This window comes from Mus caroli, unplaced genomic scaffold (genome assembly GCF_978045245.1).
Source record: "Mus caroli unplaced genomic scaffold, Mus_caroli_1 scaffold_7, whole genome shotgun sequence".
NCBI classification, from domain to species: domain Eukaryota; kingdom Metazoa; phylum Chordata; class Mammalia; order Rodentia; family Muridae; genus Mus; species Mus caroli.
In genome coordinates this window covers 83,287,058-83,312,769 of record NW_028227262.1, presented here as the reverse complement: position 1 = coordinate 83,312,769, position 25,712 = coordinate 83,287,058, and the positions used below count along the sequence as shown (strand labels likewise).

At 39.2% G+C, this 25,712-nt stretch overlaps 1 protein-coding gene and 1 pseudogene across 1 annotated transcript in view; both read left to right on the top strand.

The window, feature by feature from the left end:
• The window catches only part of LOC110296789 (pyroglutamylated RF-amide peptide receptor-like), a 64,847-nt gene extending 39,748 nt beyond the window's left edge, over positions 1-25,099 (top strand). Inside the window, exons 2-6 of the mRNA XM_021165559.1 lie at positions 10,206-10,364; positions 16,144-16,205; positions 21,544-21,779; positions 23,571-23,668; positions 24,741-25,099. Coding sequence (XP_021021218.1) covers positions 10,206-10,364; positions 16,144-16,205; positions 21,544-21,779; positions 23,571-23,668; positions 24,741-25,099 — 914 coding nt within the window. The remainder of the gene's footprint in view (positions 1-10,205; positions 10,365-16,143; positions 16,206-21,543; positions 21,780-23,570; positions 23,669-24,740) is intronic.
• Positions 2,231-4,024, top strand: LOC110296788 (dnaJ homolog subfamily C member 2 pseudogene; annotated as a pseudogene).
• Positions 25,100-25,712: the final 613 nt, after the last annotated feature.

Here is a 25,712-nt window from a genome sequence, read left to right as displayed (position 1 = left end):
CGCCAGTTTTTGAGGTTCATTGTTTGACTGACTTCGTCCCCTTCCACCCAGTCATCCATTATTGCCTTTCACACTTACTGTAAATGAAGATATCTTCATTCCTGCTTTCCCTTTCTCGGGTTTTCCATTTTCTCTTTTTTTTTCATGAATTACAGGTCACCTGTTTCCCTATTTCTCCTGCAGATTTTACCTGAATCTCTTTACATATTTATTCATTGCTGTGTGCTGGCTGCTCTACTTTGTTAGAAACATGTTACTAATATAGAACAGCTGAACACAACTAATTTATATTTTTAAAAACACTTGTAAGAATATTGTAATCAAGCCGGGAAGTAGTGGCACATGTCTTTAATTCCAGCACTTGGGAGGCAGAGGCAGGCAAATTTCTGAGTTCGAGGCTAGCCTGGTCTACAGAATGAGTTCTAGGACAGCCTGAGCTATACAGAGAAACCCTGTTTCAAAAACAAAAAACAAACTAACAAACAAAATGAATATTGTAATCAAAACAACAACAACCAACAACAAACAACAACAAAGATATTGTAATCAGAGAGAATGTCAGGTCCAAAGGAAACTCCAATTCCCCCCCCCACCCACACACACACACCCCAAGTCCAAGTACCCAGAAATGTGCTCACCTATGGGAGGATTTCTGGAGATTAGATAAAAGATAGCATCCCTCAGGAATGTGTGAAACTGCTTCTCACCTACTAAAAGAAGTCATTTTCCTCATCTCTGGCAGAAGAGACATATGGCTGTCTGTGGGACCTATCAGCATATCAAAGCCCATTGTTGGCCTCCAGGCTCCCTCAATATCACAAATACCTGTTACACAGGTCAAAGTACAGGCTACTATCCTAACAAGTACAGGCTACTGTCCTAACCTTTCTCACCTCCTCCTCTACCTTACTTACATCACCTCCTCCTCTCCCCTAAACTCTCTGCAGCTTACAGGCTTCCTCCCCCAGCTATTTGTTATCCTTATAACCCTACTATTCTTGATAGTCTCTGTCTCTCTGTCTGTCTGTCTCTCTCAGCTCCTGCTTCTCTCATGATGTTATCTCTATTCCCTACCCCCTGCTGTTCTCTCCTCTCCACCCCCCACCCCCCCAGATCGCCTTGGCCAGATCCAGCCTGATGGCCCCATTCAGTTTCCTTTTTTTCTCTCTCTGCTGTGGACTCTTCCAGATTCCTCTGGCCGTTCTCTCTCTCCCTCACATAGACAAGAATAATCCTTCCTTTAACCATGACATGGGGAGGTTATGCTGTCAGTTTACACAGGAAACTATTTTAAGAATATTACATATGAAATGATAGTTTTCCTGTGTTTTGGTTACACCCAATAGAATCTGTGGGAAATGGGGCATTTTAAGGGACCAGAACACATTTTCACATAGACTGCCACACTTTCAGAGACAGGTTACTAAGGTGAACTGCTGCTACTTGCTTTAAAAGTATAGTGACTTTGCAAATCAGAAGCAACCTCCATTGGAAAAACTATTAAGAGCAAGAGAAGATCCTTACCAGTGAAACAGGCTCGAGAGTACACATAAAAAAGAGGAATCATAAGACAAAGGCAAAATTTCTATATAAGGGGATTTATTCTTTAAACATAGATGCCATTTAAACATTTATTCTTTAAACAAACAGGAATGTCATGAAAAAATACAGGAAAATAGTCACTAGATTTAAAAGAATCACCATGGCTAAGAAGGAGCAGAAAACAAACAGATGATCTCCCCCTTATCCAACTCCCAAATTAAACAGAAAAAAAAATATGTGTGCTTCAGCATATCCTCATCTCAGAATTCTAATAGTAAAAAAATCAATAACGGCTTCCGAGTAATACACCACTATGTTTATAAAGAAACAAAAAGCAGGGCGACAATGTTTATACATTAGCACTGGTAGTGCATGCCAAAAGGCAGTAAAGCTAGGACCTCATTCTCATTTAAAGGGACGACAATATTGAGTATGCCATTACGATAGCTATTTCCATATAGCTTAATTTGCTCACTTTTCAAAAGTTACTTGGAAAAGACTTGTTAAGAGCAAGATTTAGATCTAAAATCACTTCTTGTGATGATTATAGAAGACATTACGAATGACATAAATGCGGCTCCGGGATGTAAAGCCTAGGCACGAGGCTCAGAGCACAGGTAGTGTGGAAGCGGAGGGCCCTGCCAGCCAGCCATGATCCTCGGCGTCAGCGGGACCAGCCCCAGCGAGCATGCTGCTCCTGCCCAGCACCTTGGAGGGAGAGGGCACCGCCATCACCCACGTTCTGACCTCCGGAACTGGAAGATAAGAAAGAGTTGTCAGAGGAATCAGAAGATGAAGTTAGAAGAATTCCCCATGCTGAAAACACTTGATCCCGAAGATTGGAAGAATCAAGATCATTATGCAGTTCTTGGACTTGGCCACATCAGATACAAAGCTACACAGAGACAGATCAAAGAAGCACATAAAGCAACGGTCATGAAACATCATCCAGACAAACGGAAAGTGGCTGGGAAACCCATCAAAGAAGGAGACAATGACTACTTCACTTGCATAGCTAAAGCTTATGAAATGTTGTCTGATCCAGTGAAAAGGCGGACATTTAACAGTGTAGATCCTGCTTTTGACAACTCAGTTCCTTCTAAAAGTGAAGCTAAGGACAATTTTTTTTCAAGTGTTTTCTCCAGTGTTTGAAAGGAATTCCAGATGGTCAAATAAAAAAAAAAAGTTCCCAAACTTGGTGATATGAACTCCTCGTTTGAAGATGTAGATGTGTTTTACTCTTTCTGGTATAATTTTGATTCTTGGAGAGAATTTTCTTATTTAGATGAAGAAGAAAAAGAACAAGCAGAATGTCGTGATGAGAGGAAATGGATTGAAAAGCAAGACAGAGCCATGAGGGCACAAAGGAAAAAGGAAGAGAAGAACAGAATAAGAACATTAGTTGATAATGTTTACAGTTGTGACCCAAGGATAAAAATGTTTAAGGAAGAAGAAAAAGGCCAAGAAAGAAGCAGAAAAGAAAGCAAAAGCAGAAGCCAGGTGGAAGGAACAGGAAGCCAAAGAAATGCAGACAAGCTGAATTAGAAGCTGGTTGGCTAAGGAGAAAGAAGAGGAAGAAGTTAGACAGCAAGCATTGTTGGCCAAGAAGGAAAAAGATATCCAGAAGAAAGCCATTAAAAAGGAAAGGCAGAAACTTCGGAACAGGTGCAAGAGCTGGAAACACTTCTTGGACAATGAGGCAGATCGTGTTAAAATGATGGAAGAGGTGGAAAAACTCTGTGATCGGCTTGAACTAGCAAGCTTGCAGGGCTTGAATGAAATACTGTCTTCATCTACGAGAGAAGTAGGAAAAGCTGCACTTGAAAAACAGATAGAAGAAGTAAATGAGCAGATGAGGAGAGAGAAGGAGGAAGCTGATGCTTGGATGCGACAAGCATCCAAGGATGCAGAGAAGTCAACTGGTGGAAGTGGGAGTGGCAGTAAAAATTGGTCAGAAGATGATCTGCAATTATTAATTAAAGCTGTCAATCTCTTCCTTGCTGGAACAAACTCAATATGGTAAGTCATTGCTAATTATATGAATATACATTCTTCTTCTGGCATCAAAAGAACTGCCAAAGATGTTATTAGCAAGGCTAAAAGCCCCCCAAAACTTGACCCTCTTCAAAAAGATGACATTAACAAAAAGGCTCTTGATAAGTTTTAAAAAGAACATGGAGTGGCCTGACAGTGCAGCACCATCAGAACGGTTTGAAGGTTCTTGCGTAGATTCTACCCCTTGGACAACAGAAGAACAGAAACTTTTAGAACAGGCTTTGAAAACATATCGAGTAAATACCCCTGAAAGATGGGAAAAGATAGCCGAAGCTGTTCCTGGCAGGACGAAGAAGGACTGCATGAGGAGATACAAGGAACTTGTGGAGATGGTGAAAGCAAAGAAAGCTGCTCAGGAGCAAGTGCTGAATGCAAGCAGAGCCAGGAAATAATGCAGGCAATCCTGGTTGTATGTGCACTTTTATAATAAAACTGAAAATACTGTAAAAAAAAAAAGAATGACATAAGTAACTCCCATAAAGAAATACAGGAGAACACAGGTAAACAGCTGGAAGCCCTTAAAGAGGAAACACAAAAAATCCCTTAAAGAGTTTCAGAAAAACACAAATAGGCGAAGGAAAGGAACAAAACCATCCAGGATTTTAAAAATTGAACTAGATATAATAAAGAAATCACAAGGGGAGACAACCCTGGAGTTAGAAAACCTAGGAAAGAGGTCAGGAGTCATAGATGCAAGCATCACCAACAGAATACAAGAGATAGAAGAGAGAATCTCAGGTGCAGAAGATACCATAGAAAACATTGACACAACAGTTAAAGAAAACACAAAAAGCAAAAAGCTCCTAACCCAAAACATCCAGGAAATCCAGGAAACAATGAAAACACAAAACCTAAGGATAATAAGTATAGAAGAGAGTGAAGATTCACAACTTAAAGGACCAGTAAATATCTTCAACAAAATTATAGAAGTAAACTTCCCTAACCTAAAGAAAGAGATGCCCATGAACATACAAGAAGCCTACAGAACTCCAAATAGATGGGAGCAGAAAAGAAATTCCTCTGAATACATAATAATCAAAACACCAAATGCATTAAAGAAAGGATTTTAAAAGCAGTAAGGGAAAAAGGTCAAGTAACATATAAAGTCAGACCTATCAGAATTACACCAGACTTCTCACTAGAGACTATGAAAGCTAGAAGTTCCTGGGCGAATGTCATACAGACAGACCCTAAGAGAACACAAATGCCAGCCCAGGCTACTATACCCAGCAAAACTCACAATCACCATACATGAAAAAAACAAGATATTCCATGACAAAATCAAATTCACACAATATCTTTCCACAAATCCAGCCCTACAAAGGATAATAGATGGAAAACACCAACACAAGGAGTGAAACTACACCCTAGAAGAGGCAAGAAACTAATCTATCAACAAACCCACACAAACACAATTCTACCTCTAACAAGAAAATTAACAGGAAATAACAGTTAGTTTTCCTTAATATCTCTTAATATGAAAATTAATATTACCAACATATCCTAATTGATTGAAATTCAAAAACATGAGGAATTGTAAATTTGTCCACTATCATTTCATGGCCTCTTTAATTTGGTAATGGGTGAAATAGGTCCAATATTGTACAATCCATATACACTTTCTGCTTGTTTGTGCATAACAGGGTCCTGCTGTGTGCCCCATAATGGTCATGAAATCATGCTTCCCCTATCTCAGCTTCTCTTTTAGTAGGATTGTTTATTTGATGTTTTTACACTATAATATGGTTTTCAGAACAGCTTACATATTTCAAAATTATTTATACAGCCAAAAGAAATGTAGACATTTAATTCAGGAGATGGCTTGTAAGAGAACAGCAAAGAGTGAGACTGAAGGCTCTGCTTGATATTTATAATTTTTGTATCAAGTTTGAAGAAGAGGACTTTATAAATAACTCTTATTCTGAGATGAATGCTTTTCAAAATCATCACAACCAATGCACCAGAGTCTTACCCTCACCTAACGTCTGTGCCACCCTCCAAGGAGAACCATTGTTCATTGAAACAGTTGATGAATGACTTCATGGATAGACCATCTTAATACACACACCATTTCTTAAATGAATGTAACCTGTTCCCTGTAGGCTGAGAATGATGACAATCACTCAAGTCAAATAGCTTTGGCTGTAGCAGGAAATCTGTATCCAAAAATCATGCTTACAATTAATTCCTTGGCACAGCAAAACTGTCAACTCTTAGCTTATCTACTAGGGAGATAAAATCCTTTGGTGATATGAGGGACATTCAAGTACAGCCTTATTTCAATGAACTCCAATGTCCAAAAACTGTTCTTATTTGTGTTTGTACCACAGTAAGAGCCAAGATTTTAAGCTCTACTAAAAACAAAACAAACAAACAAAAATACTTTATCTATTTATGTTCATTAAAAAAACTAAGTGATATATTATTTTAAAATATCATAGTTAATATATCTGGAGTTATTTAAAATTTATATTGAGAAAAACATATGTATTTTCAGTATTGCTGTAAATAAACATCTATATAAGACTGTTTAATTGATTGTTGTTGTATATCAAACAACTTTTATAATACTCACTTTTATTGTTACAATATTTTATAAATTTTAAAGACTATAATAAAAATGAAAGGTATTGCAGGTTTTGAAGGGAGGTCTATGGGAGGAGTTGGGGTACAAAAGAGAAAGAAGAATGTGATGTAAGTCTATTTACTCAAAATATGTTTTCAAATGTTAACAAATTCAGATAAATTGAAATTATGTTTCTTTTCTCATCATAATGCAATAAAACTTAAACCAAAGGAAAAAGAAAAAAGAAAGAAAATGAATGAGATTTTCCTATTTGGGTTCCCTCTGGTAGCTAAATAGCATCTAACAAAAACCTCAATCCAGGGATGAGAAGCTCTCTTTTGAGTTGTTGGTCAGAACTGTTCAAGAGATGCCCCAAACATTATAGGTTATTGCTATTGCCCTTGGTTGCCAGGGGTGCAAGTTAAAATCCTGTTGGTAAGGACTCCGTGCACCTCAGAAAAAGGGCCCAGAGGCCCTTGAGTTATAATTGGCTTCAAAGCCTTCTCCATGAGGACTAGCTTTAATATATCAAAAGGAACCATGCAAGCTTCCAAAAGAGGGAATCAACCAACAGAGCTACACATCTACAGAGCAATATAACATGTTTGAACCATCATGCTAATCAGCATGCCGTGGGTGGGGGTGACAGATGTTTTACAGAGCAGCTTTGTTTTCTTCATCATTACTTTTTATTCAAGTACTCAAGCAGATTAGATGTTGGCTATCTACACTGAAGAGAGATGATCTTTATTTAGTTCATTTATCAAAAGGTTAATTTCTTTCAGAAACACAACCATAGGTGTAGTCATAAATGGTGCTTCATCAGCTGTTTGACACATTCGTTAGCCCAGTCAACCTGACATACAGAATTAATCATCATAATGGCACTTGAAGAGAGATTTCTGTGAACTATATGAGGAAGTTGTTTTAGAAGGAACATTTCAAGGACAGAGAAACCCATTGAAAGGCTTCAGGTAGATATGTGCAAGAAAGGAGACTGCCTTGGAGATGAGAGAAATTTGTAAGTAATTCTTGAAGAATTCTAAAAATATCTTTAAAATTCTGTGGTTAAAGTGGGTTGACCTCATTGTGAAGGAATCCAGTGTTGTTCAGAGAAGCAGAATGGGTGTAGCATTGAACTACAGAACCTTTTAGGTCTCCTCCATGAGTTGCTGGTTCTCTAACAGCAAATAATTAGGAAAAGGCAAGAAGGATAGATGTTATATTCAGTCAGTGTTCTCCAGGACAGGGTTCTCAACCTTCCTAATATTGTGATGCTTTAATATAGTTCTTCTTGTTGTCGTGACCACACCCATAAAATTATTTTTTGTTGCTACTTTATAACTGTAATTTTTTTGTTGCTATGAATCATAATATAAATATCTGCATTTTATTAGAATCTTAGGAGACACCGTGAAGGGCTATTCAACCTCAAAGGGTCATAGCCCACAAGTTAAGAACCACTGCTCTAGAATAACAGAGCTTGTAGAATAAATCTCTCTGTGTGTACCAAAATGGACTTTATTAGAATGACAAACAGTCTGATCCAACAATGACTAGCTGTGAATGGAAAGTTTAAGTGTACAGTTATTGGTCAGTCCATGAAACTGGATGTCTCAGCTCGTCTTCAGTATGCACCGGAAGAATGAAGCTCTAATGACAGTGAGCCCTTGCTAGCAAGGTGAGAGCAAGCGTGCAAAGGGAAGATTCTTCCTTCTTCCTACACCTTCATGTATGTTTCCTGAAAATTAGATCTGGATTAGTGGCATGTCTTCCTGGTTAAAAACTCTAGATTAGAAGTGGATCTTCCTATTTCAAATTAAACAAAATCGTCTCATTCCTTAATTCCACATGTAGTCAAGTTGACAACCAAGCATAGCCATCACAGACACCAAAAATAGCAGACATGGCAGGAATACAGCTTACAATTCAAATGGTAAAGGGCCAGGCAGAACAGATAAACATCTAACATGGTTAGCAATGTATTTAAATGTTTAAAAATGATCACACAAACCAAATGAAATGTCTTCATAGTGCAGCATCTTGTCCAGCCACCACAGAGAAAATATACTCCATCAAAAGAAAAGTGTTAGAAGACTTATATAAAGCTTTGGGCAGAAAGCCAAAAGAAAAGTAAAGAATAAAAGCTACATTTTGGGACTCTGATAGCAGTTATCCCCTTGCTATGATTTTACAGAGAAGCTAAAAGGGAGGAAACAGATGACCCTGAAGCTAAGAGCCTAAGACCATGTCATACTTAGCCCTTCCTTAAAGAAGAGTCATTGCTGTTGTTGTCTTTTTTTTTGTTTGTTTGTTTTTTATGAGTCAAGGTTTTATTATGTAATCCAGGTTGACTTAGACTTCATTATATAACCCCAACTGAAGTCAAACTCTGGATCCTTCTGCATTTATCTCCTGAGTTCAAGAAATGTGGATATGTTCCATACTCTCTAGCTACTCATATGAACTTGTCCCTGCCTATTATCAGTAGCTAGGTATGGATTTGTTCTCTCATTGTTTTGGGATGCATAATTGCTTGACATTTGAAACATTACAATCAGTCAGAGAAAGAACGTATAAGTCCAAATACACATTTTCACTTATGTTGTGTCCGTAACGTTGTTATAATTATAAAGCCTTCTGCAGAGGTTCAGAATTGATTTATTGTGACAATTGTTACCTCACTCAGGATGATGCCCTCCAGGTCCATCCATTTGCCTAGGAATTTCATAAATTCATTTTTTTAATAGTTGAGTAGTACTCCATTGTGTAAATGTACCACATTTTCTGTATCCATTCCTCTGTTGCGGGACATCTGGGTTCTTTCCAAGCTTCTGGCTATTATAAATAAGGCTGCTATGAACAAGTGGAGCATGTGTCCTTCTTACTGGTTGGGACATCTTCTGGATATATGGAGAGGTATTGCAGGATCCTCCCATAGTACTATTTCCAATTTTCTGAGGAGCCATCAGACTGATTTCCAGAGTGGTTATATAAGCTTGCAATCCCACCAACAATGGAGGAGTGTTCCTCTTTCTCCACATCCTCGCCAGCATCTGCTGTCACCTAAATTTTTGATCTCAACTATTCTGACTGGTATTAGGTGGAATCTCAGGGTTGTTTTGATTTGTATTACCCTGATGATTCAGGATGCTGAACATTTTTTCAGGTGCTTCTCAGCCATTCGATAATCCTCAGTTGAGAATTCTTTGTTTAGCTCTGTACCCCATTTTTAATAGGGTTATTTGATTTTTCTGGAGTCCACCTTCACAAAAGAACTCACATGATATGTACTCACTGATAAGTGGATATTAGCCCAGAAACTTAGAATACCCAAGATACAATTTGCAAAACACACGAATCCCAAGAAGAACGAAGTCCAAAGTGTGGATGGACACTTCACCCCTTCTTAGAATTGGGAACAAAATACACATGGAGGGAGTTACAGAGACAAAGTTTGGAGCTGAGACAAAAGGATGGACCAAGCAGAGACTGCCCCACCCGGGGATCCATCCCATAATCAGCCACCAAATGCAGACGCTATTGCATATGCCAGCAATTTTGCTGAAAGGACCTGATATAGCTGTCTCTTGTGAGGCTATGCCAATGCCTGTCAAATACAAAAGTGGATGCTCACAGTCAGCTATTTGATGGAACACAGAGCCCGCAATGGAGGAGCTAGAGAAAGTACCCAAGGAGCTGAAGGGGTCTGCAACCCTATAGGTAGAACAACAATATGAACTAACCAGTACCCCCAGAGCTCGTGTCTCTAGCTGCATGTGTAGCAGAAGATGGCCTACTCAGCCATCATTGGGAAGAGAGGCCCCTTGGTCTTGCAAACTTTATGCCCCAGTACAGGGGAACAACAGGGCTAAGAAGTGGGAGTGCATGGTAGGGGAGCAGGTAGTAGGTGACTTTTGGGATAGCATTTGAAATGTAAATGAAGAAAATACCTAATAAAAAATTTGGAAAAAGAAAAAAAAGAGGTAATCTGAATATCATTGTTTTACATATATGATTCTCTTTTTTCTTTTTGGTATAGGTGCCTTCATTTGCAAAATGGTCCCATTTGTCCAGTGCACTGCCATTGTGACAGAAATCCTTACTATGACCTGCATTGCTGTGGAAAGGCACCAGGGACTTGTCCATCCTTTTAAAATGAAGCGGCAGTACACCAATCAAAGGGCTTTCACAATGCTGGGTATGTTGATAATTTCGTGTCACGGTCACAAAGCACCTGAGTTGAAGAACTTAAACAGGAACAGATTCATCTTTGCTGGTTATTTCAGTCTATGGTCTCTTGGCTCTGTTGGTTCTGGGCCCTTGTGTGGTGAGGCAGAGCATATGATGGGCAGCAATGCCTACCTCATGTCAGACAAGAGGACAGAAAGCAGTGGTGTAGGGATAATGATGCCTGGTGACTTATGCCTTCCATCCAGACCCAGCTCCCAATAGACAACTCAACTCAATGTTATCAATGGATTAATCTGCCTTTGAAGTTAGAGTCCTCACTTTTGAATTCCATCAGCTGACAACCAAGCCTTTAACATAGGAATCTTTAATGTACATTTCAAATTCAAAGTGTGACACTCAGTTAGACCAACTCTATGCTAATGCCATTAGAGAACAAACCCTATCTAGGAACTTTTGGAAGTAGCTTCCCATGGTTTGTATTAGGATGTGATTGGAGGGGTCCGGTCTTTCCTTTTGAATATACCCCACTGGTTCTCTCATTTCTGTCTAAATCCTGAAAATGTGTCATTCTGAGTATTCTTCAGTTTAAAAACGTTATCTTGTAAGCATTTCTTTCACCTAACTAATGATAATACACTCAGGGGCATTGCCACAGTAACATTCATTAGACCATGAGGCTGCTACTCTGAGGTAGGCTTTAAGCCTACAAGGGCAAGTAGATTTTGCCAGTGAGAAAGAGATGTGCTTTTAAAGAAATAACAAAACTACACTGCTTTCCTGAGAAATGCCAGATATTCAGTATCTGTTACAAAAGGTTCTTGGAAGGCAAGTAGAGTCCTAAAGATGCCTGACAAAGACAGATGTCTTCCTGTTTATAGGTTCATTTCTGAAGACCATGTATGTTCAGTTTACTATAACTGTCCCCAAGGAGTGTGTAGTGACAAACAAGAGCTTTAAGTGAGTGTCCTAACACCTAGCACAGCAGAATAGGAGACTTAACTGCTCATTGATTGTGAAAACTCGATCAGCATCTCTGTTTGCATCTGTCATTGCTAAAGACCCAGAAGTATGATGAGCAGCTAACACGATAGTGAATGAGAGAAACTTTACTAATATTCACGTGGTAGGAATAAGCACAGTTATTTTCATTACTGGAATGTACCCAGTAGCAGAATGTAGAATTCTAGAAAGCACTCTTGACGTCTTTGCAACCCAAATTAATTTTTATTTTCAAGACATTGGAAGTGAGCAGACAAATCAGTAGGAAAAAAAATTCATTAGTTACTGTGAAATTTATGTCATAACATCTTTAAAAATAACGCAGACATCTCTGGGTTTCTAATAATTAACAACTTTCCAATATGCCACACCAAAGTATAGGAAGGAGTTTAAAGGAGAAGGAAGGCTATTAAAAAGGAAGAGAAATAGGGTGAATCTCAGTGTCGTAAAAGCGCAGATGGTAGCAGGCAGTGAAAGCTGTTCCAACTAAAATAATTCAGAGAAAGCAGCAATGCTTGAAATCCAGGTAACTCATCTCTCCATGGGGCTGGTGTTCACTCTTCCCGACATCTGTTGCTTTAACACCACGGACTCTGTCAGTCACGGATTATGTGCCTTCTGCCTGAAACTGCTTAGATTACAGGCTTATGCTGAGGGAAGCATCCCCTATCAGTAATGTTCTTCTCACCCAAAGGATTCTGTATCTGGAAGGTCAGGGGCCCCGTAGAGACAATGAGCTTCATTCAATTAGACTCAATCCCTTCAGAATTCGATATATTGGGAAAATGATTGGGAATAAGATAATGCTATGCAATCAGAGTAGTAAAGAGTTTATTGATGTGGAGACAGAGACACACAGAAAGACTTAAAAGCCTTTTGAACCGACTTGGATCATTGAATCATGGCAATATTCTATGGGTAATGTCAATTTGTGTGTCTTTCTAGTAAGCCCCAATCATAGTTTGAGTCTCAGTTCCTTGAAGCTATAAGTAATATGCTGTTTTCTAAATGATACAAAACCAATAAAGAATGGACAAATAAAAATTTACCCTCCTCTTATTCTGTTAAGATTCATAGAGTGAAATGTCCTTTAGTAGTTAATCTATTTTCTTTGCCAATGGCACACATTTAAAGTAATTTCTCTCAACAGACTCACAAAGGACAAGGATCTTGTAAAGAATGCTGTTTTCTTATTTGTGTTTGTTTTATTAATACCCATTTTCTAAGTAAGTAAATGGTGCCATATAATAGTGCCCAAGAGATATTTATTTTGAGCTTTCTGAGTAAAATGATGACAAAACACAGTAGCTTCTCTTTCCACAAGTAACAGATTTTGCAAGAAAAAAAGGAAGAAATGCCCCATTCACACACTAGCTTCAAAAATGCATCATAGAATAAACTTAACCAGAGAAGTTAAAGAATGAAGGCTTAGGAATGCATAGGGAAGAAACTAAGGAGAGACTGGACATGAGAAAGGTCCCTAGGCTCACAGAGTTAATATTGTGACAGTGCTTATATTATCAAAAGCGATCCACACACTCAATACAATTTCCATCAAAATCCCAATGACATTTTTCAGAGAACTAGGAAAAGCAATGTTAAAGTTCTCACTCACAAAAGACACAGACTAAAACAAACAATGCTGTGGGTATCACAATACGTGACATCAAATTACATTACAGAGACATGATTGAAAAGCAGCCCAGTGCAGGCAGAAAACCAGGCATAGAGACCAATGGCACAGAAGACCCAGATCTAACTCACACTGCTACAAGTACCTAATTAAAATTTTATTATATTTATTTATTTTATCACACTGTGTGTATGTGTATGTGTGTGTGTGTGTGTGTGTGTGAGAGAGAGAGAGAGAGAGAGAGAGAGAGAGAGAGAGAGAGAGAGAGAAGCAATGTGTGGAGATCAGAGAATCATTTGCAGAAATCAGTTTTCTTCTTCCATCCTGTGGGTTCTGGGGCTAAAACTCAAGTCATCAGACTCAACAGCAAGCACCTTCACAAGCTGAATCATCTCCCCCCCCCCCCCCGCCACGTGTGTGAGAGGAAATGGTGTTTGGAAAAGTGCTTTCTATATATTCAAGAGTATATATATATATGTATATTTTACCCTGAAAATCCATTGATCCAAAATCAATGAAAAATGGATTAAATAAGTAAGAGTAGATCCAGGAACTTAGAACTTGCTGATGGAAAACATAGTAAAGGCATACTTACAGCATAGCAGCCTACAGGATGGAAAAAGTCTGTACCAAGTACTCATCAGATGGGACTAATATCTAGAACATATAAAGATCTGCAGTATTTAAACACTAGAAAAGTTATCCAAACATTAATGGGCTAAAGAACTCAATAAATAGTTCCCAGAAAAAAGCAACACAAATACCTAATAAATACTTGAAAAGATATTCACCCTTAGCCGTGGAGAAAATGAAAATTTAAATTCCCCGAGATTCCACTGTGCCACACTCAGAGTGGTCATCATAAAGGAAAAAAAATGCAGCAAGCAGTGATGAGGATGTGGGTAAAGGAACATATCACTGCTGTGGGATGTGCAACTGCTGCCAGTAGGAAAATCAATACGGAGCTTTCTCAAGAAAAGACAGCCAGCATGAATGTAGAGCTTTCATGTGCACTAGCTATGATACTCAGCTATATTCTATATATCCAAAGGGCTCCAAATCAACACCCCACAAGCGTGCATCCATAATTATTGCTTTCATTCACAATAAGTAGGCAGTGGGAGTAGCCCAGATACCTATTAGCACATGAAAGGATAAAGAATATGTAGGAGGAATTTTTCAAGTCATGAAAATTTAAGTTATGGTGTTTGCATGAAAATGAATGTAAAATTGAATGATTATGTTTTATCTGCTTTTCCTTTTATACCCACATTTCCAGCCTCTCCTCTCCTCTCCCCCATCCTCCTCTCCCCATCCTCCTCTCCTTCTCTCCCCTCCCCCCTCCCTTTCTCTCCTCTCCTCTCTTCTCTTTCTGCATGTGTGTGTTTCTGAATCTGTCTCTCTCACAAACACAATTTTCTAGCTTTTAGCTTCTACATATGAGATAAAACATGAAGAACACATCACTGCTGTGAGGTGTGAAATTGTAGCCTCTAGGGAAATCAGTCTGGAGCTCTTTCAAGGAAATAGAATACCATGTGCCCCCTCTGTATTCTATATAAGGACTCCAAGTCAACATCCCTTATGAAAACAGAATGGGCCTTGCTATTGAGGTGTGATGTGCTAATGTTGGATGTAGGAAGGAACTGGCTGGAGTGGGACTAGAATATTGGAGAGAGCAGTTGGGAAGTGGACTTGATGTAAAACTAGGCCTAAATAATATAAGGGTCATAATGAAACCCATTTTCTTGAATGTTAACTTTAAGATTAATGTAAGATACATGTTTTGGATGCTAAAGAGATTGCTCATCAGTTGAAAGAACATACTGCCTTTTGAGAGGATCTGATTTCTGTTTCCAGTTCTAGGTCAGATGGCTAACAACTGACTGTAACTCTAGCACCAAGGATTTTGATACTTTCTTCTGGCCTCCAGAGGTATCTGCACACATGTGTCATTCACACACACAGATACACACACACACTACACATAGATAAAAATAATAAAAATAAATCTTTTAAAGTGATACATGTATGTTAGACTTGAAGAATACATGAAAGAAGGTGGTCTGTAAAATATCTAAAAGTTTTGCATTTCAGCACTGGAGAGATGGCTCGGTGGTTAAGAGCACTGGACATTCTTTTGAGGAGTGGGGTTTGATTCCCAGCATTCACATGGTGACTCATAATTGACTTTAATGCCAGTCCCAAGAAATCTAACACTCTTTCTTAAACTCCCTGGACATTAGGCATGTACACAGTGTCCATTCATGCATACAGACAAAATACCCATACACATAAATAAATGTAAAAATTTAAGAAGTTATTCATTGGTCCAACAAACATCGATCAACTGTTGGTAAGGGCTGAGACTTTTCCTTAGATTCTCATTTGGAGGAACAAAAATGTAAGTCGATTGTCCTTGCCCTGCTTGACTTTAAGGAAGCTTGACAAGACATGTGTCATGATGTGGTTAGGCCCAGAATCATTAATGAAGTAGTTCACTAGGAAATGACAGCAACCTTCAAGGCACCTCTGAGTAATCTAGGAAACAAGTGCACAGATGGACAGTGATGACAGAGTGGCCCATCCACGGTATAAATATGATGTGTTTCAGTGTGTGGCATTCTGGGATCCAGGAAGGGAAGTGAACCATATATATCCTTCCCCAGTAGGGGTCTAGGTGGGAAGACATGCAGTGGTGAGAGGAGAGAATGAAGACCTGGTCAGGATGTGCATTTGGATTTGGATTCTTACCTTCTAGACAACACAGTCATATAAATGAAATTTTAACAGTTAAAAAATGTAGGGGCTGGAGAGATTGCTCAGTGGGTAAGGGCATGAGAACCTGAATTTGGTTACCCAACACTGACATAAAAAGGCAAACATACAATGTGCTTGCAGTTCTGCCTGCAATAATGTGGAAAGTGCTTCATCAAGGAGACCTGATGTTGTGCTCTGGGATTCTCACACACGTGGGGGAGCACACACACACACATACACCTGCACACACACTTTTAAGAAGACCAGAGATAAGAAGTACAGAGATGTCTGTACTCCATGACAGAGAAGATGGGGACACTGGAGACCAGGCATCTTGATGATTAGAGATTGAGGGATGCTATGCTACATTTTATAACTGACATATTTTTTGCAGGTGTGGTGTGGCTGGTGGCCATCATCATAGGATCACCCATGTGGCATGTGCAGCGACTTGAGGTAAACTCAGGCTTGAAATATTTTCTCATTCCTCCCCCTTTTCATTTTTCTTCCTCTGAGAATATTGTGGCGAATTTATATGACCTCATCCATTTCACTGAAATAAAAAAAAATGTTTTAAGATTTTCTTCTCTGCTATTTAAATCTACTGGATATTGCGTTGCTAATATTTAATGTTAAATTTACAAAAAAAGTAAATTCCAAATAACCTCCTCCATTTTCTTAGCTTAATGCATTCTTTCTAGAATATCCTAGTCTTGTTAGATATGACAGTTCAATTACCGTTTTCACTTTCTAAGTCACTTAAAATTGTAAGAGATTGTCTCTTTGTTAGCTGATTTTGTTGTCCTAGCCTTTGACAACTGAAATATAAATTAGAAACATGTCCAATTCTTGGGTTTCTCAATCTTTCTTCTATTCTTACATCTTTTGTGAGATTCTCTTCAAATGAATAGGAATTTATAGTAAAGGAACAGGCAAGGATGGTGGTTTTGGATAGCTCAGCCTATCTCCTGGGGTATATGTTAGCATGGCTTGTAGTGTATGTAACACAGTCATTTGTCTTCAAAGTGAGTAGAATATTCATCATACATCCTGGAACATAATTTATTTATGTTTTTATTTATTTTAAATCCAAATTCAAATCTAACTTTCTTTTTGACCACATAAGATTCAGGCCCAAAAACCAGATTGCTGTTACCTTCAGTCAAGGAAAGTGATTCTGGTGGAAGGGGCCTGTGGGAAACTTTAAAGAGAATGATACTTTCAAAACAGGTAAAACAAATATAATTTAGAAGTAAACAATTAGAGGGTATCTTACTAGTAACAGTCCTGACTCATTATAAGAAGCCAGTTATATAAACCACAAACAAGAGTGTTTCTCTCTCTCTCTCTCTCTCTCTCTCTCTCTCTCTCTCTCTCTCTCTCTCTCTCTCACGCACGTGCACACACACACACAGGCTAAGCAGACATAAGAGTAATGTCAACCACCGGTCTGATTTTAGCTGTGTGAAGCTGATGTTAGACAGTGAAGCAGTTTTATGCAGAGCACTGAAGAAACAGTCCAGCCATGAAGCACCCCTCCCCCCATCATCCAGAGAGAAGGTTCATATGCCCAAGACTGAATCTCCTGAGCAACATGTAAGGCTTCATACTGCAGGGGAAATAGATGTTATCAAAACTATCCATCCAGTCATTAGAGACTCAAACAAAACGATCTCAAAGGACTGATGAAGTGAATCGGTACCCAGAGCTGCTGCACTGAGCAATGGAGAGTCCACCTCTGAACCAGCAGAACAGTGCAAAAATAAACAGCGCGGTGTGACACACAAACGCATAAAAAAGAAAAAAACAAAACAGTTTTGCCAAGCACAAATACAGTGCAGCTTCTATTTCAAGGCTTAATGCAAAAAGTCTGGGTTATCGTTGTGCAGTGTTGGTATGGTGATAGGCACATTAATGTTTAAGTGTGACCTGTGCACAAATAGACCCATGCTTTAAACATTCTGCAGCCATCTGGTGGTGCAAAATGGGGGTGGTTGTGGCACCTTACCAAGATGAAGGAAGTATAGGCCTGCCTTATAGATTATATGGCCACCCTGTTCCACAACTAACTCTCTGCTTCCTGTCTTTGATGAGTGTAATCAGCCACTGTGAGTTCCTGCTCCCACATCCCTGAACTATCCCCTGACAACCTTACCTTCTCCACAATGAAATCGTGAACCCAAATTGTTCCTCCCCAAAATGGTTCGTGTCTGGTATTGGTTTGTCACAGAGAGAAATCAGCTCAAACAAGGACCAGTGGAACTGAATTGAGACACTAGAAATCAATGTTTTTTAATCAGTTGATTTCAGCAGGGATACCACACCCTGCAACAGAAAGAGCAAAGTTTCATCAAAGGATCCTGCAATCACCTGCAGGTTCCTACCCTGCCCACCATTCAAAATTAACCCAAAATATACTTGAGAGTGAACACTGAGTGGTAAAACCACATACAATTCAGAGAAGAATGAAGAAGCAGAAACTTGAATTAATTTGGATTTATCAGTAATATGTTGTTCTAAGGATATGTCAGGAAAATAGCAAGCCAGGGGAAAAGTCATTACACATTGCTCGAATCTTGCAGTTCAAAGTCCATGTGCAGGAAAATAAACCTTGGAGATGAAAATGTGTTTAGTGGCACTGAAGTAGCATTTTGTACATTTTTTTAATTAAGAAGGTAAAAATACCTCTGTAAGATAATGCTTTTAATTAGAGGTACAATGTAAGCTAATTTGAAATATATGCCAATGTCTTCATTATATTTCAACACAGAGAACCTAGACAAAATTGAATTCTTGCAGAAGGATTTGAAAAAGGTTATTTGTCTTAAAATAACTGCAATGTAATCTATAAAGCCATGTGTGCCTTTGTTCTTTTGTACCTTGTTAAATGGAGATAGACAAATGTGAAACTTCCCAGAGCATGCTACATCCCTTAATGGGGATCCCAAATGAGATCTAAGGTGAAAGACACTGAAGAAAGGGGCCCCAGGATGAGGGTGCTATCCCAGTGTTAGAGTGCTTGTTTAGCAAGTGCACCCCCTACTACCAAAAACACAAGAATGAATAAAAGGTGCTCTCTCTCTCTCTCTCTCTCTCTCTCTCTCTCTCTCTCTCTCTCTCTCTCTCTCTCTCTCCCTCCCCCCCCCGTGTGTATGTGTGTGTGTGTATTACTGATATATTGAGTGAGCTGGCCTGTGTGAGAGCAGAAAGTGGCTTTACTCTGTTGCCAGCTTTGAAAATGTCACCTGAGAACTTAATAATGAAATATGTATGAAACTTTCAGCAGGCCCTGCAACTCCTCAAGTCATATAGATGATTAAATTCTTGTGACTTCTGTCAGTCACAAAAGATTATCTGCTCTGCTACAAGATGTCCAGGCCAGTGCCATGGTCACATAAAACCATAATAAGGATCAAGTTAACACTTGATGACCACTCTGGCAGCACACATACTAAAATTGGAATAATGTAAACTCTTGTCTTTGTCCTAGCTTGAAATGCTTATGGGTTCCTGGGTCTATCATCTCCTCCCCACACTTAGGTGCCACTCTCAGAGAGCAATACAGAGAGGAGAGAGGACTGAGAACATGTCTTGGTGTTAACATGGGTGTGGCCCAGGGCTGACTCTTTCCATCTGGAATCCCTGATAACATCTTTGAGGTTCTGAATGTGCCTCCATTCTCTAGCCTGTTATTCATCTCAACAGCCCCTGTGGCTGGCTCCTTCTGCTGGTAGACCCCCCTACACCAGTAGCATGTTTTATAAATGAAAAAAAAAAATCTGATTTTCAATCCTAGACCTCATTTCCTACCCACATAAATCAAACAGATTTATCACTTTAATAACATTTTTATCATATATTCTACACATATAAATCATTTAATTTGTAGAAAACGTGTCTGCCTGATCTAATAGGCAGAGCCATGCTCATTGCTAAACACCAGTCAGATCTGATTTGCTTCTTGTCAGGAAAGAGTCAGATTTCAGTTTTGAAATAGATATATTAATGTGCATCCCAGAACTCCGTGCTCATTCTGAAACTCTATTAGAGAGAATGGAATTGAGTGTGGGAGATGGAGCCTGTTCCAGATGACAGGCAGCATCAAAGCCAGCCATTCTCGATGATGCTCTCTTACTCTGGTTTCCCTGGGCTCTCTCATCAGTGAGTTGACTCACAGTCTTCAGGGAGCTAAATGAGGTAAAATCATGCTTAATTTTCCCCTCAGTGAATAAAAATATGAATTTACAACACTCCAGACCTCATCAAAATGCCATGACTCCCTAATTCTGGACTGCTTTGAATAGAAGTTTACTCAGGAGAGGGAAAAATTAGAAGGCTTTCTCAGTGAATGTATGATACCTGGATCAGAACATGAGTCATTCAAATTGTCCCCAGCAGCAAGGCTTAGCTTGGACAAGGGATATGACTCTCTGAGTCGGAGTAGGTGGTGGTAGAAGTGGTAATATAGATGGAGCTCAAGCCCAGCCACAGTTGTAAACAGTGGAAGATTACAGAAACATTTGCTTAGAAATAACATAATCAGGGTCAGGTGAAGCAACTCTCTGGAAGTGCATTTGGCTTGCATGTGTGCAAGGCCCTGAGTTTTATCCCTGTGGCCATAAAAAAAAATGACAAAGAGAATATGAAACTGGTTGCCATGAATCCATCTTAAGATGTGTTTGGGGAACCTTTGCTTGTGCTGTATGAATTCATGTGGAGACTCACTATTTTGGAGTGCTCGTGCATGCCCACTATGTCACTAACTCTAGGATGTGTTCATGCGTGGTCACGATGGTCACTAACCCTAGGATGGGGCATGGGTACTATGGTCAATGGCCCTTTGCAATGAGGGCTCTACCCTCATTGAGTCAGAAATATTTTCATTTTCACATCTGTTTTCATTAAGCTTATTGGTCATTAAGTGTTACCATTCCTAGTTGTAGTTATGAACAAAACCAACTCAAATCATCTTAACTTTTAACTCGATGCTGAAGACTAGTGATTAAATTTGCTGGGATGATAGGCAGAAATCTATTATTTGGAACTCCACAGTGACTGATATTCAATATGTTTTCTCCTCTCCATTCCTATCTCAGAGATATGAATTGGCATATATTTTAAATGCTTACTTTGCCTCCAAAAGGAGCCATCCATTTGGTGCTATCTATCATTGCTGTGAACAGTACATGTAGAACTTGAGAGATGAGTCCAGTGGAAGACTCAGAAAAGCAACTTATTAAACAAATACAATTGAAATATGGGCAATAGGCTAAATCCAACATGTCATTCACCTCATTATTTAGAAGCTACGCGCTGCCTTTCCATTGTAAAGACAATCTGGTGAGTCTGACCTGAAATGATGGTAAATACAGTTAGGTTCCTCTTACTCTAAAGCAGAGGCTTGCCAAAGTCATTTCATCAGAAATTAAGGAAGCAAATGTATCAGCTGAATTAGTATTTGACTGGCTAGCATATGATGCACAATATTTTCCCATGTATGCCTTCTCAGCAAACTGAAAATAAAACTGTGACCAGTGGAAATAAAAACTGAGAAAGGCTAAACGTGAATGTAGCAGACACCGTCCTGCATTCCATTTAAAATCACAAAGTACAAAAACCTTAGTGGTCCAGGGAAAACCTAAAATTTACAGAAAAATAGCTATAGAAGTTGATTCAAATTTGAAAATCCAGCAGCAGCTAGCATCTGGGAGGTCTTAAAGATGTCCCAGTGGAATAATTTGCCCTTTGAATGCTGATTCCTGGGGTTCGTAACTGAATTGTTCTTACTGTAAAGATTAAGTATGACTTCCTATATGAAAAAGAACACATCTGCTGCCTGGAAGAGTGGAGCAGTCCCGTGCACCAGAAAATCTACACCACCTTCATCCTTGTCACCCTCTTCCTGCTACCTCTGTTGCTGCTCACTGTCCTCTACGGGAAAATCGGTTATGAGCTTTGGATCAAGAAAAGAATCGGGGATGGCTCAGTACTCCGAACTATTCATGGAAAAGAAATGTTCAAAATAGCCAGGTCTGTTCATTGTCAAATTCACCAGTGTTTTAAATATGTTTTATTAGTTGTCCTGGAAGGGGCTCCCTAGGTAATTCAGCCTCAGCATCATTTATAACTCAATCTGACAGCAAGGGCTCACTTGAACCCATGATAATGTGGGGTGCTGTGAAGACCCCCTGTCGTCCTCCTTCACTGCGGGCAATATCAGAAATATCCAGAAAGCCTTGCTTCAGAGGACCCCGAGAGAACTCCCATGTACAAGGCCACGTGATTACACCCATCCCTAGTCCCTCTTACTGGAGGATAATGTTAAAATACTGAGATGGCCTGAAAAGATTTTGAAACCCTAGAATGCTACTTATTCTAAATGGTTATAACTGATGCTTTGTATTTTACCTCAAAGGCAGTGCTATCTCATTTCATTTATTAGCCTCAATTTCAAGTACACTTCACTGATGTATTTGTAGTTCCCATGACATAATCTATGTTGAATGACTGTAAAACAAACAAGCAGTACCTAGATTAGTGAGTTGATGGTAGTTCATTAATTCTTCAAGTGTGCAGTGACCTCTAGTGCCCAGTTTGTATAAAGAAAACTTTGCTCTGAATATACAATAGAGCCTCAAGACAGGAAAGAACACTTCCCCTGAAAGTTATCAGGCTGAAATGACAGACTATGAGCCTGAATATTTGAAAATGAAAATAGTAAGCAAATATGTGGATCTGTACAGATGTAAATCTATTTTTTGAGGAACGAAGAAAATTGAATATACGGTTTACTGTATTATAAAATTTTAGTTCTATACTTGAGGCTCTCCATATTTTAGAAGTAATAATGTTTAGCTATCAGAGGTATGAACTGCTGTAAACACATGCAATGCACGTCCCAAACAAATGAACAAATGAAATGCATGTCCCTAAGTTTGGAGCTAAGACAAAAGGATGGATCATTCAGAGACTGCCCCACCCGGGGGTCCATCCCATAATCAGCCACCAAACCCAGACACTATTGCATATGACAGCAAGATTTTGCTGAAAGGACCCTGATATAACTGTCTCTTGTGAGGCAGTACCTGGCAAATACAGAAGTGGATGCTCATAGTCATCTATAAGATGGAACACAGGGTCACCAATGGAGGAGCTAGAGAAAGTACCCAAGGAGTTGAAGGGGTCTGCAACCTTATAGGTGGAACAATAATATAAACTAATCAGTACCCCCAGAGCTCATGTCTCTAGCTGCATATGTAGCAGAAGATGGCCTAGTAGGCCATCATTAGGAAAAGAGGCCTCTCAGTCTTGCAAACTTTATATGCCCCAGTACAGGAGAATGCCAGGGCCAAGAAGTGGGAGTGAGTGGGTAGGGGAGCAGGGTGGGGGGAGGGTATAGGGGACTTTTGGGATAGCATTTTAAATGTAAATGAAGTAAATATATAATAAAAAATAATAAAAAGAAGTGCATGTCCCTAAATTAGAGACACCCCTAAATTTAAACCCAGAGAGCATCATTTATGTCATTCTACTGTGAATTAAACTTCTCTCCTTCCCAGTTTTTACCTCTGACCACTGGCTTTTTGGGAAAACGAAAGACATTCTGTATGTCTATGCTTTAGTAGAGTCCCAGACCCGTACTGAACACATTACAGAGATGTGTAAGGATGAGAATACTGAGAATGTTCCCATAGCCTCAGGAACTCCACAGTGCATGAAAACATGTGGTCCAGTGCAGTAGGCTCAAGCAGTAATGCATTTCCTATTCCTCTGACATGTTTGCTGACTCAAAGTTAACCAATGCAATGTTTGTTGGGGTAGAAAGAAGAAGCGAGCTGTGATCATGATGGTGACAGTGGTGGTTCTCTTTGCTGTGTGCTGGGCACCTTTCCACATCGTTCACATGATGATTGAATACAGTAAGTCTCTCTCCCTCCCTCCCCCCTTCACCCTTCTCGTGTGTAGTTCTTTTTTTCTACTAGAACATACAAGAAGTCATTGATTTCTCTCTGGTGGCTGTCCACTTGGATAATCGCTTGTCAAATACTGAACATTGCTTTTGTATCAGGTCATCATGTGGTAGGTGACTGTGCTTGATTAGGGCTAAGTTATTAATAATTACAAAAGATAAAGAAAAGCTCTGTAAATTTCTCAGATCTTTTCCTTCCTTTCCCTAAGCTGTTAGGCATGGGGAGCCACCTTGAGAGTCTTCTCTGTTTAGAACCTTGCCTTACACTTAGTGAGTTTAATGTATCTTGGATTCAAGTCAGATGCCTTGAAGCAGTTACTCTTCGTGTGTTCTCAGGGCCTCAATACGATTGTGTTTCTGGTGTGCAGGAGAGGATTGGCAGTGTAACTGAGCTTTTAGGGTATGTGAAGCTTGGCGTCTTAGTTTGGGTTTTATTGCTGGGAAGAGATACCATTCTCATGACAACTCTTTCAAAAGCATACATTTAATTGGGGTGGTTTAGAGTTTCAGAGATTTAGCCCATTATCATCATGGTGGGAAGCATGGCAGGTATGATGCTGGAGGAGCTGAGAGTTCTATATCTAAATCTGCAGGCATCAGAAGGAGACTATGTATCACTCTAGGCATAAAAGCCTCAAAGCCTACATCCTCAATGACACACTTCCTCCAACAAGTTCACACATAGTCCAACAAGGCCATACCTCCTAATAGTGCCACTGCCTATGGGGCAAGCATTCAAATGCATGGGTTTATGGTGGTGACTGCTACACTTGGTATCATTGAGTTGAAATTTTTTTAGTTCTAAAGTATATATACATCCCAGGCACTAGCCAATGCATAGATGAATGAGTACATGTTACACAGGTACTTTTATCCAGATACCAGACTCCTTTTAGTCATGAGAATGTTTCACATCATTAGCCACTTGCTCAACTGCAAATCTTTATACATACACATGATACAACTTGATAGTTATTTCTTGTTGAAGTCAGTAAGCATTCTAAAGTATTACTTTCTTTCAGGTAATTTTGAAAAGGAATATGATGAAGTCACAATCAAGATGATTTTTGCTATAGTGCAAATAATTGGATTTTTCAACTCCATCTGTAATCCCATTATTTATGCACTTATGAATGAAAACTTCAAAAAAAACTTTGTGTCTGCCGTTTGCTATTGCATTGTGAAGGAAACCCCTTCTTCAACACGGAAGCATGGAAGTTCAGGAGCTATGGTGATGCACAGGAGGGCAAAGTTAGTTTCGAGAGAGAATCCTGTAGAGATCAAAGGAGAAGCATTTGGGGGCAGCAACATCGATATCAAGTGGTGTGAACAGCCAGAAAAGAAGAAGAAGAAATCAAAAGTGGCATCGTGTCCTCTTTAGTTCCGAATTTCTGAGAACTCGGCTGTAGACGTGAACATTGATTGTACCAGTGTCTTCAGAATGAGTATCTGTCATACTGTAATCGAAAGAAAATGATTTTGAGAAAAAGCCAGAGAGCTTTCATATTAAAAATGTTGACAAACACTGAGAAGGCAGGGACAGGGGATTCAAGAGTTTAAAGTCATCCTCAGTTGCATGATAAGTTTGAGGACAACCTGGGCTACAAGAGACCCTGTCTCAAGAAGCCATAATAATTAAAACAACCATTTTTAACTAATGATAATGACAACGAATTTTTCCATTGAAAATACATATAAGCTTCAATTTTGAAAAACTATTGAACCACCTTTGTGATTAATAGGTGAAGTTTTAAAAAAATTTAAATGTGTTTTTATTGTATGTATATGGTTAGTTTACCTGTGTATATGTCTGTATACCACATACTATGCCTGGGTTCCCACAAAGGCAAGAAGGCACTAGTGTCTAGGAACTACAGTTGTAGATGGTTGTGAGCTGTTGCGTGGATCCTGGGAATAAATCCCAGGTCCTCTATATCTCTCCTGCCTTCTCCTGAGCTTTCAGTATCTTGTATAAAACTCAATGATCTTAGCTA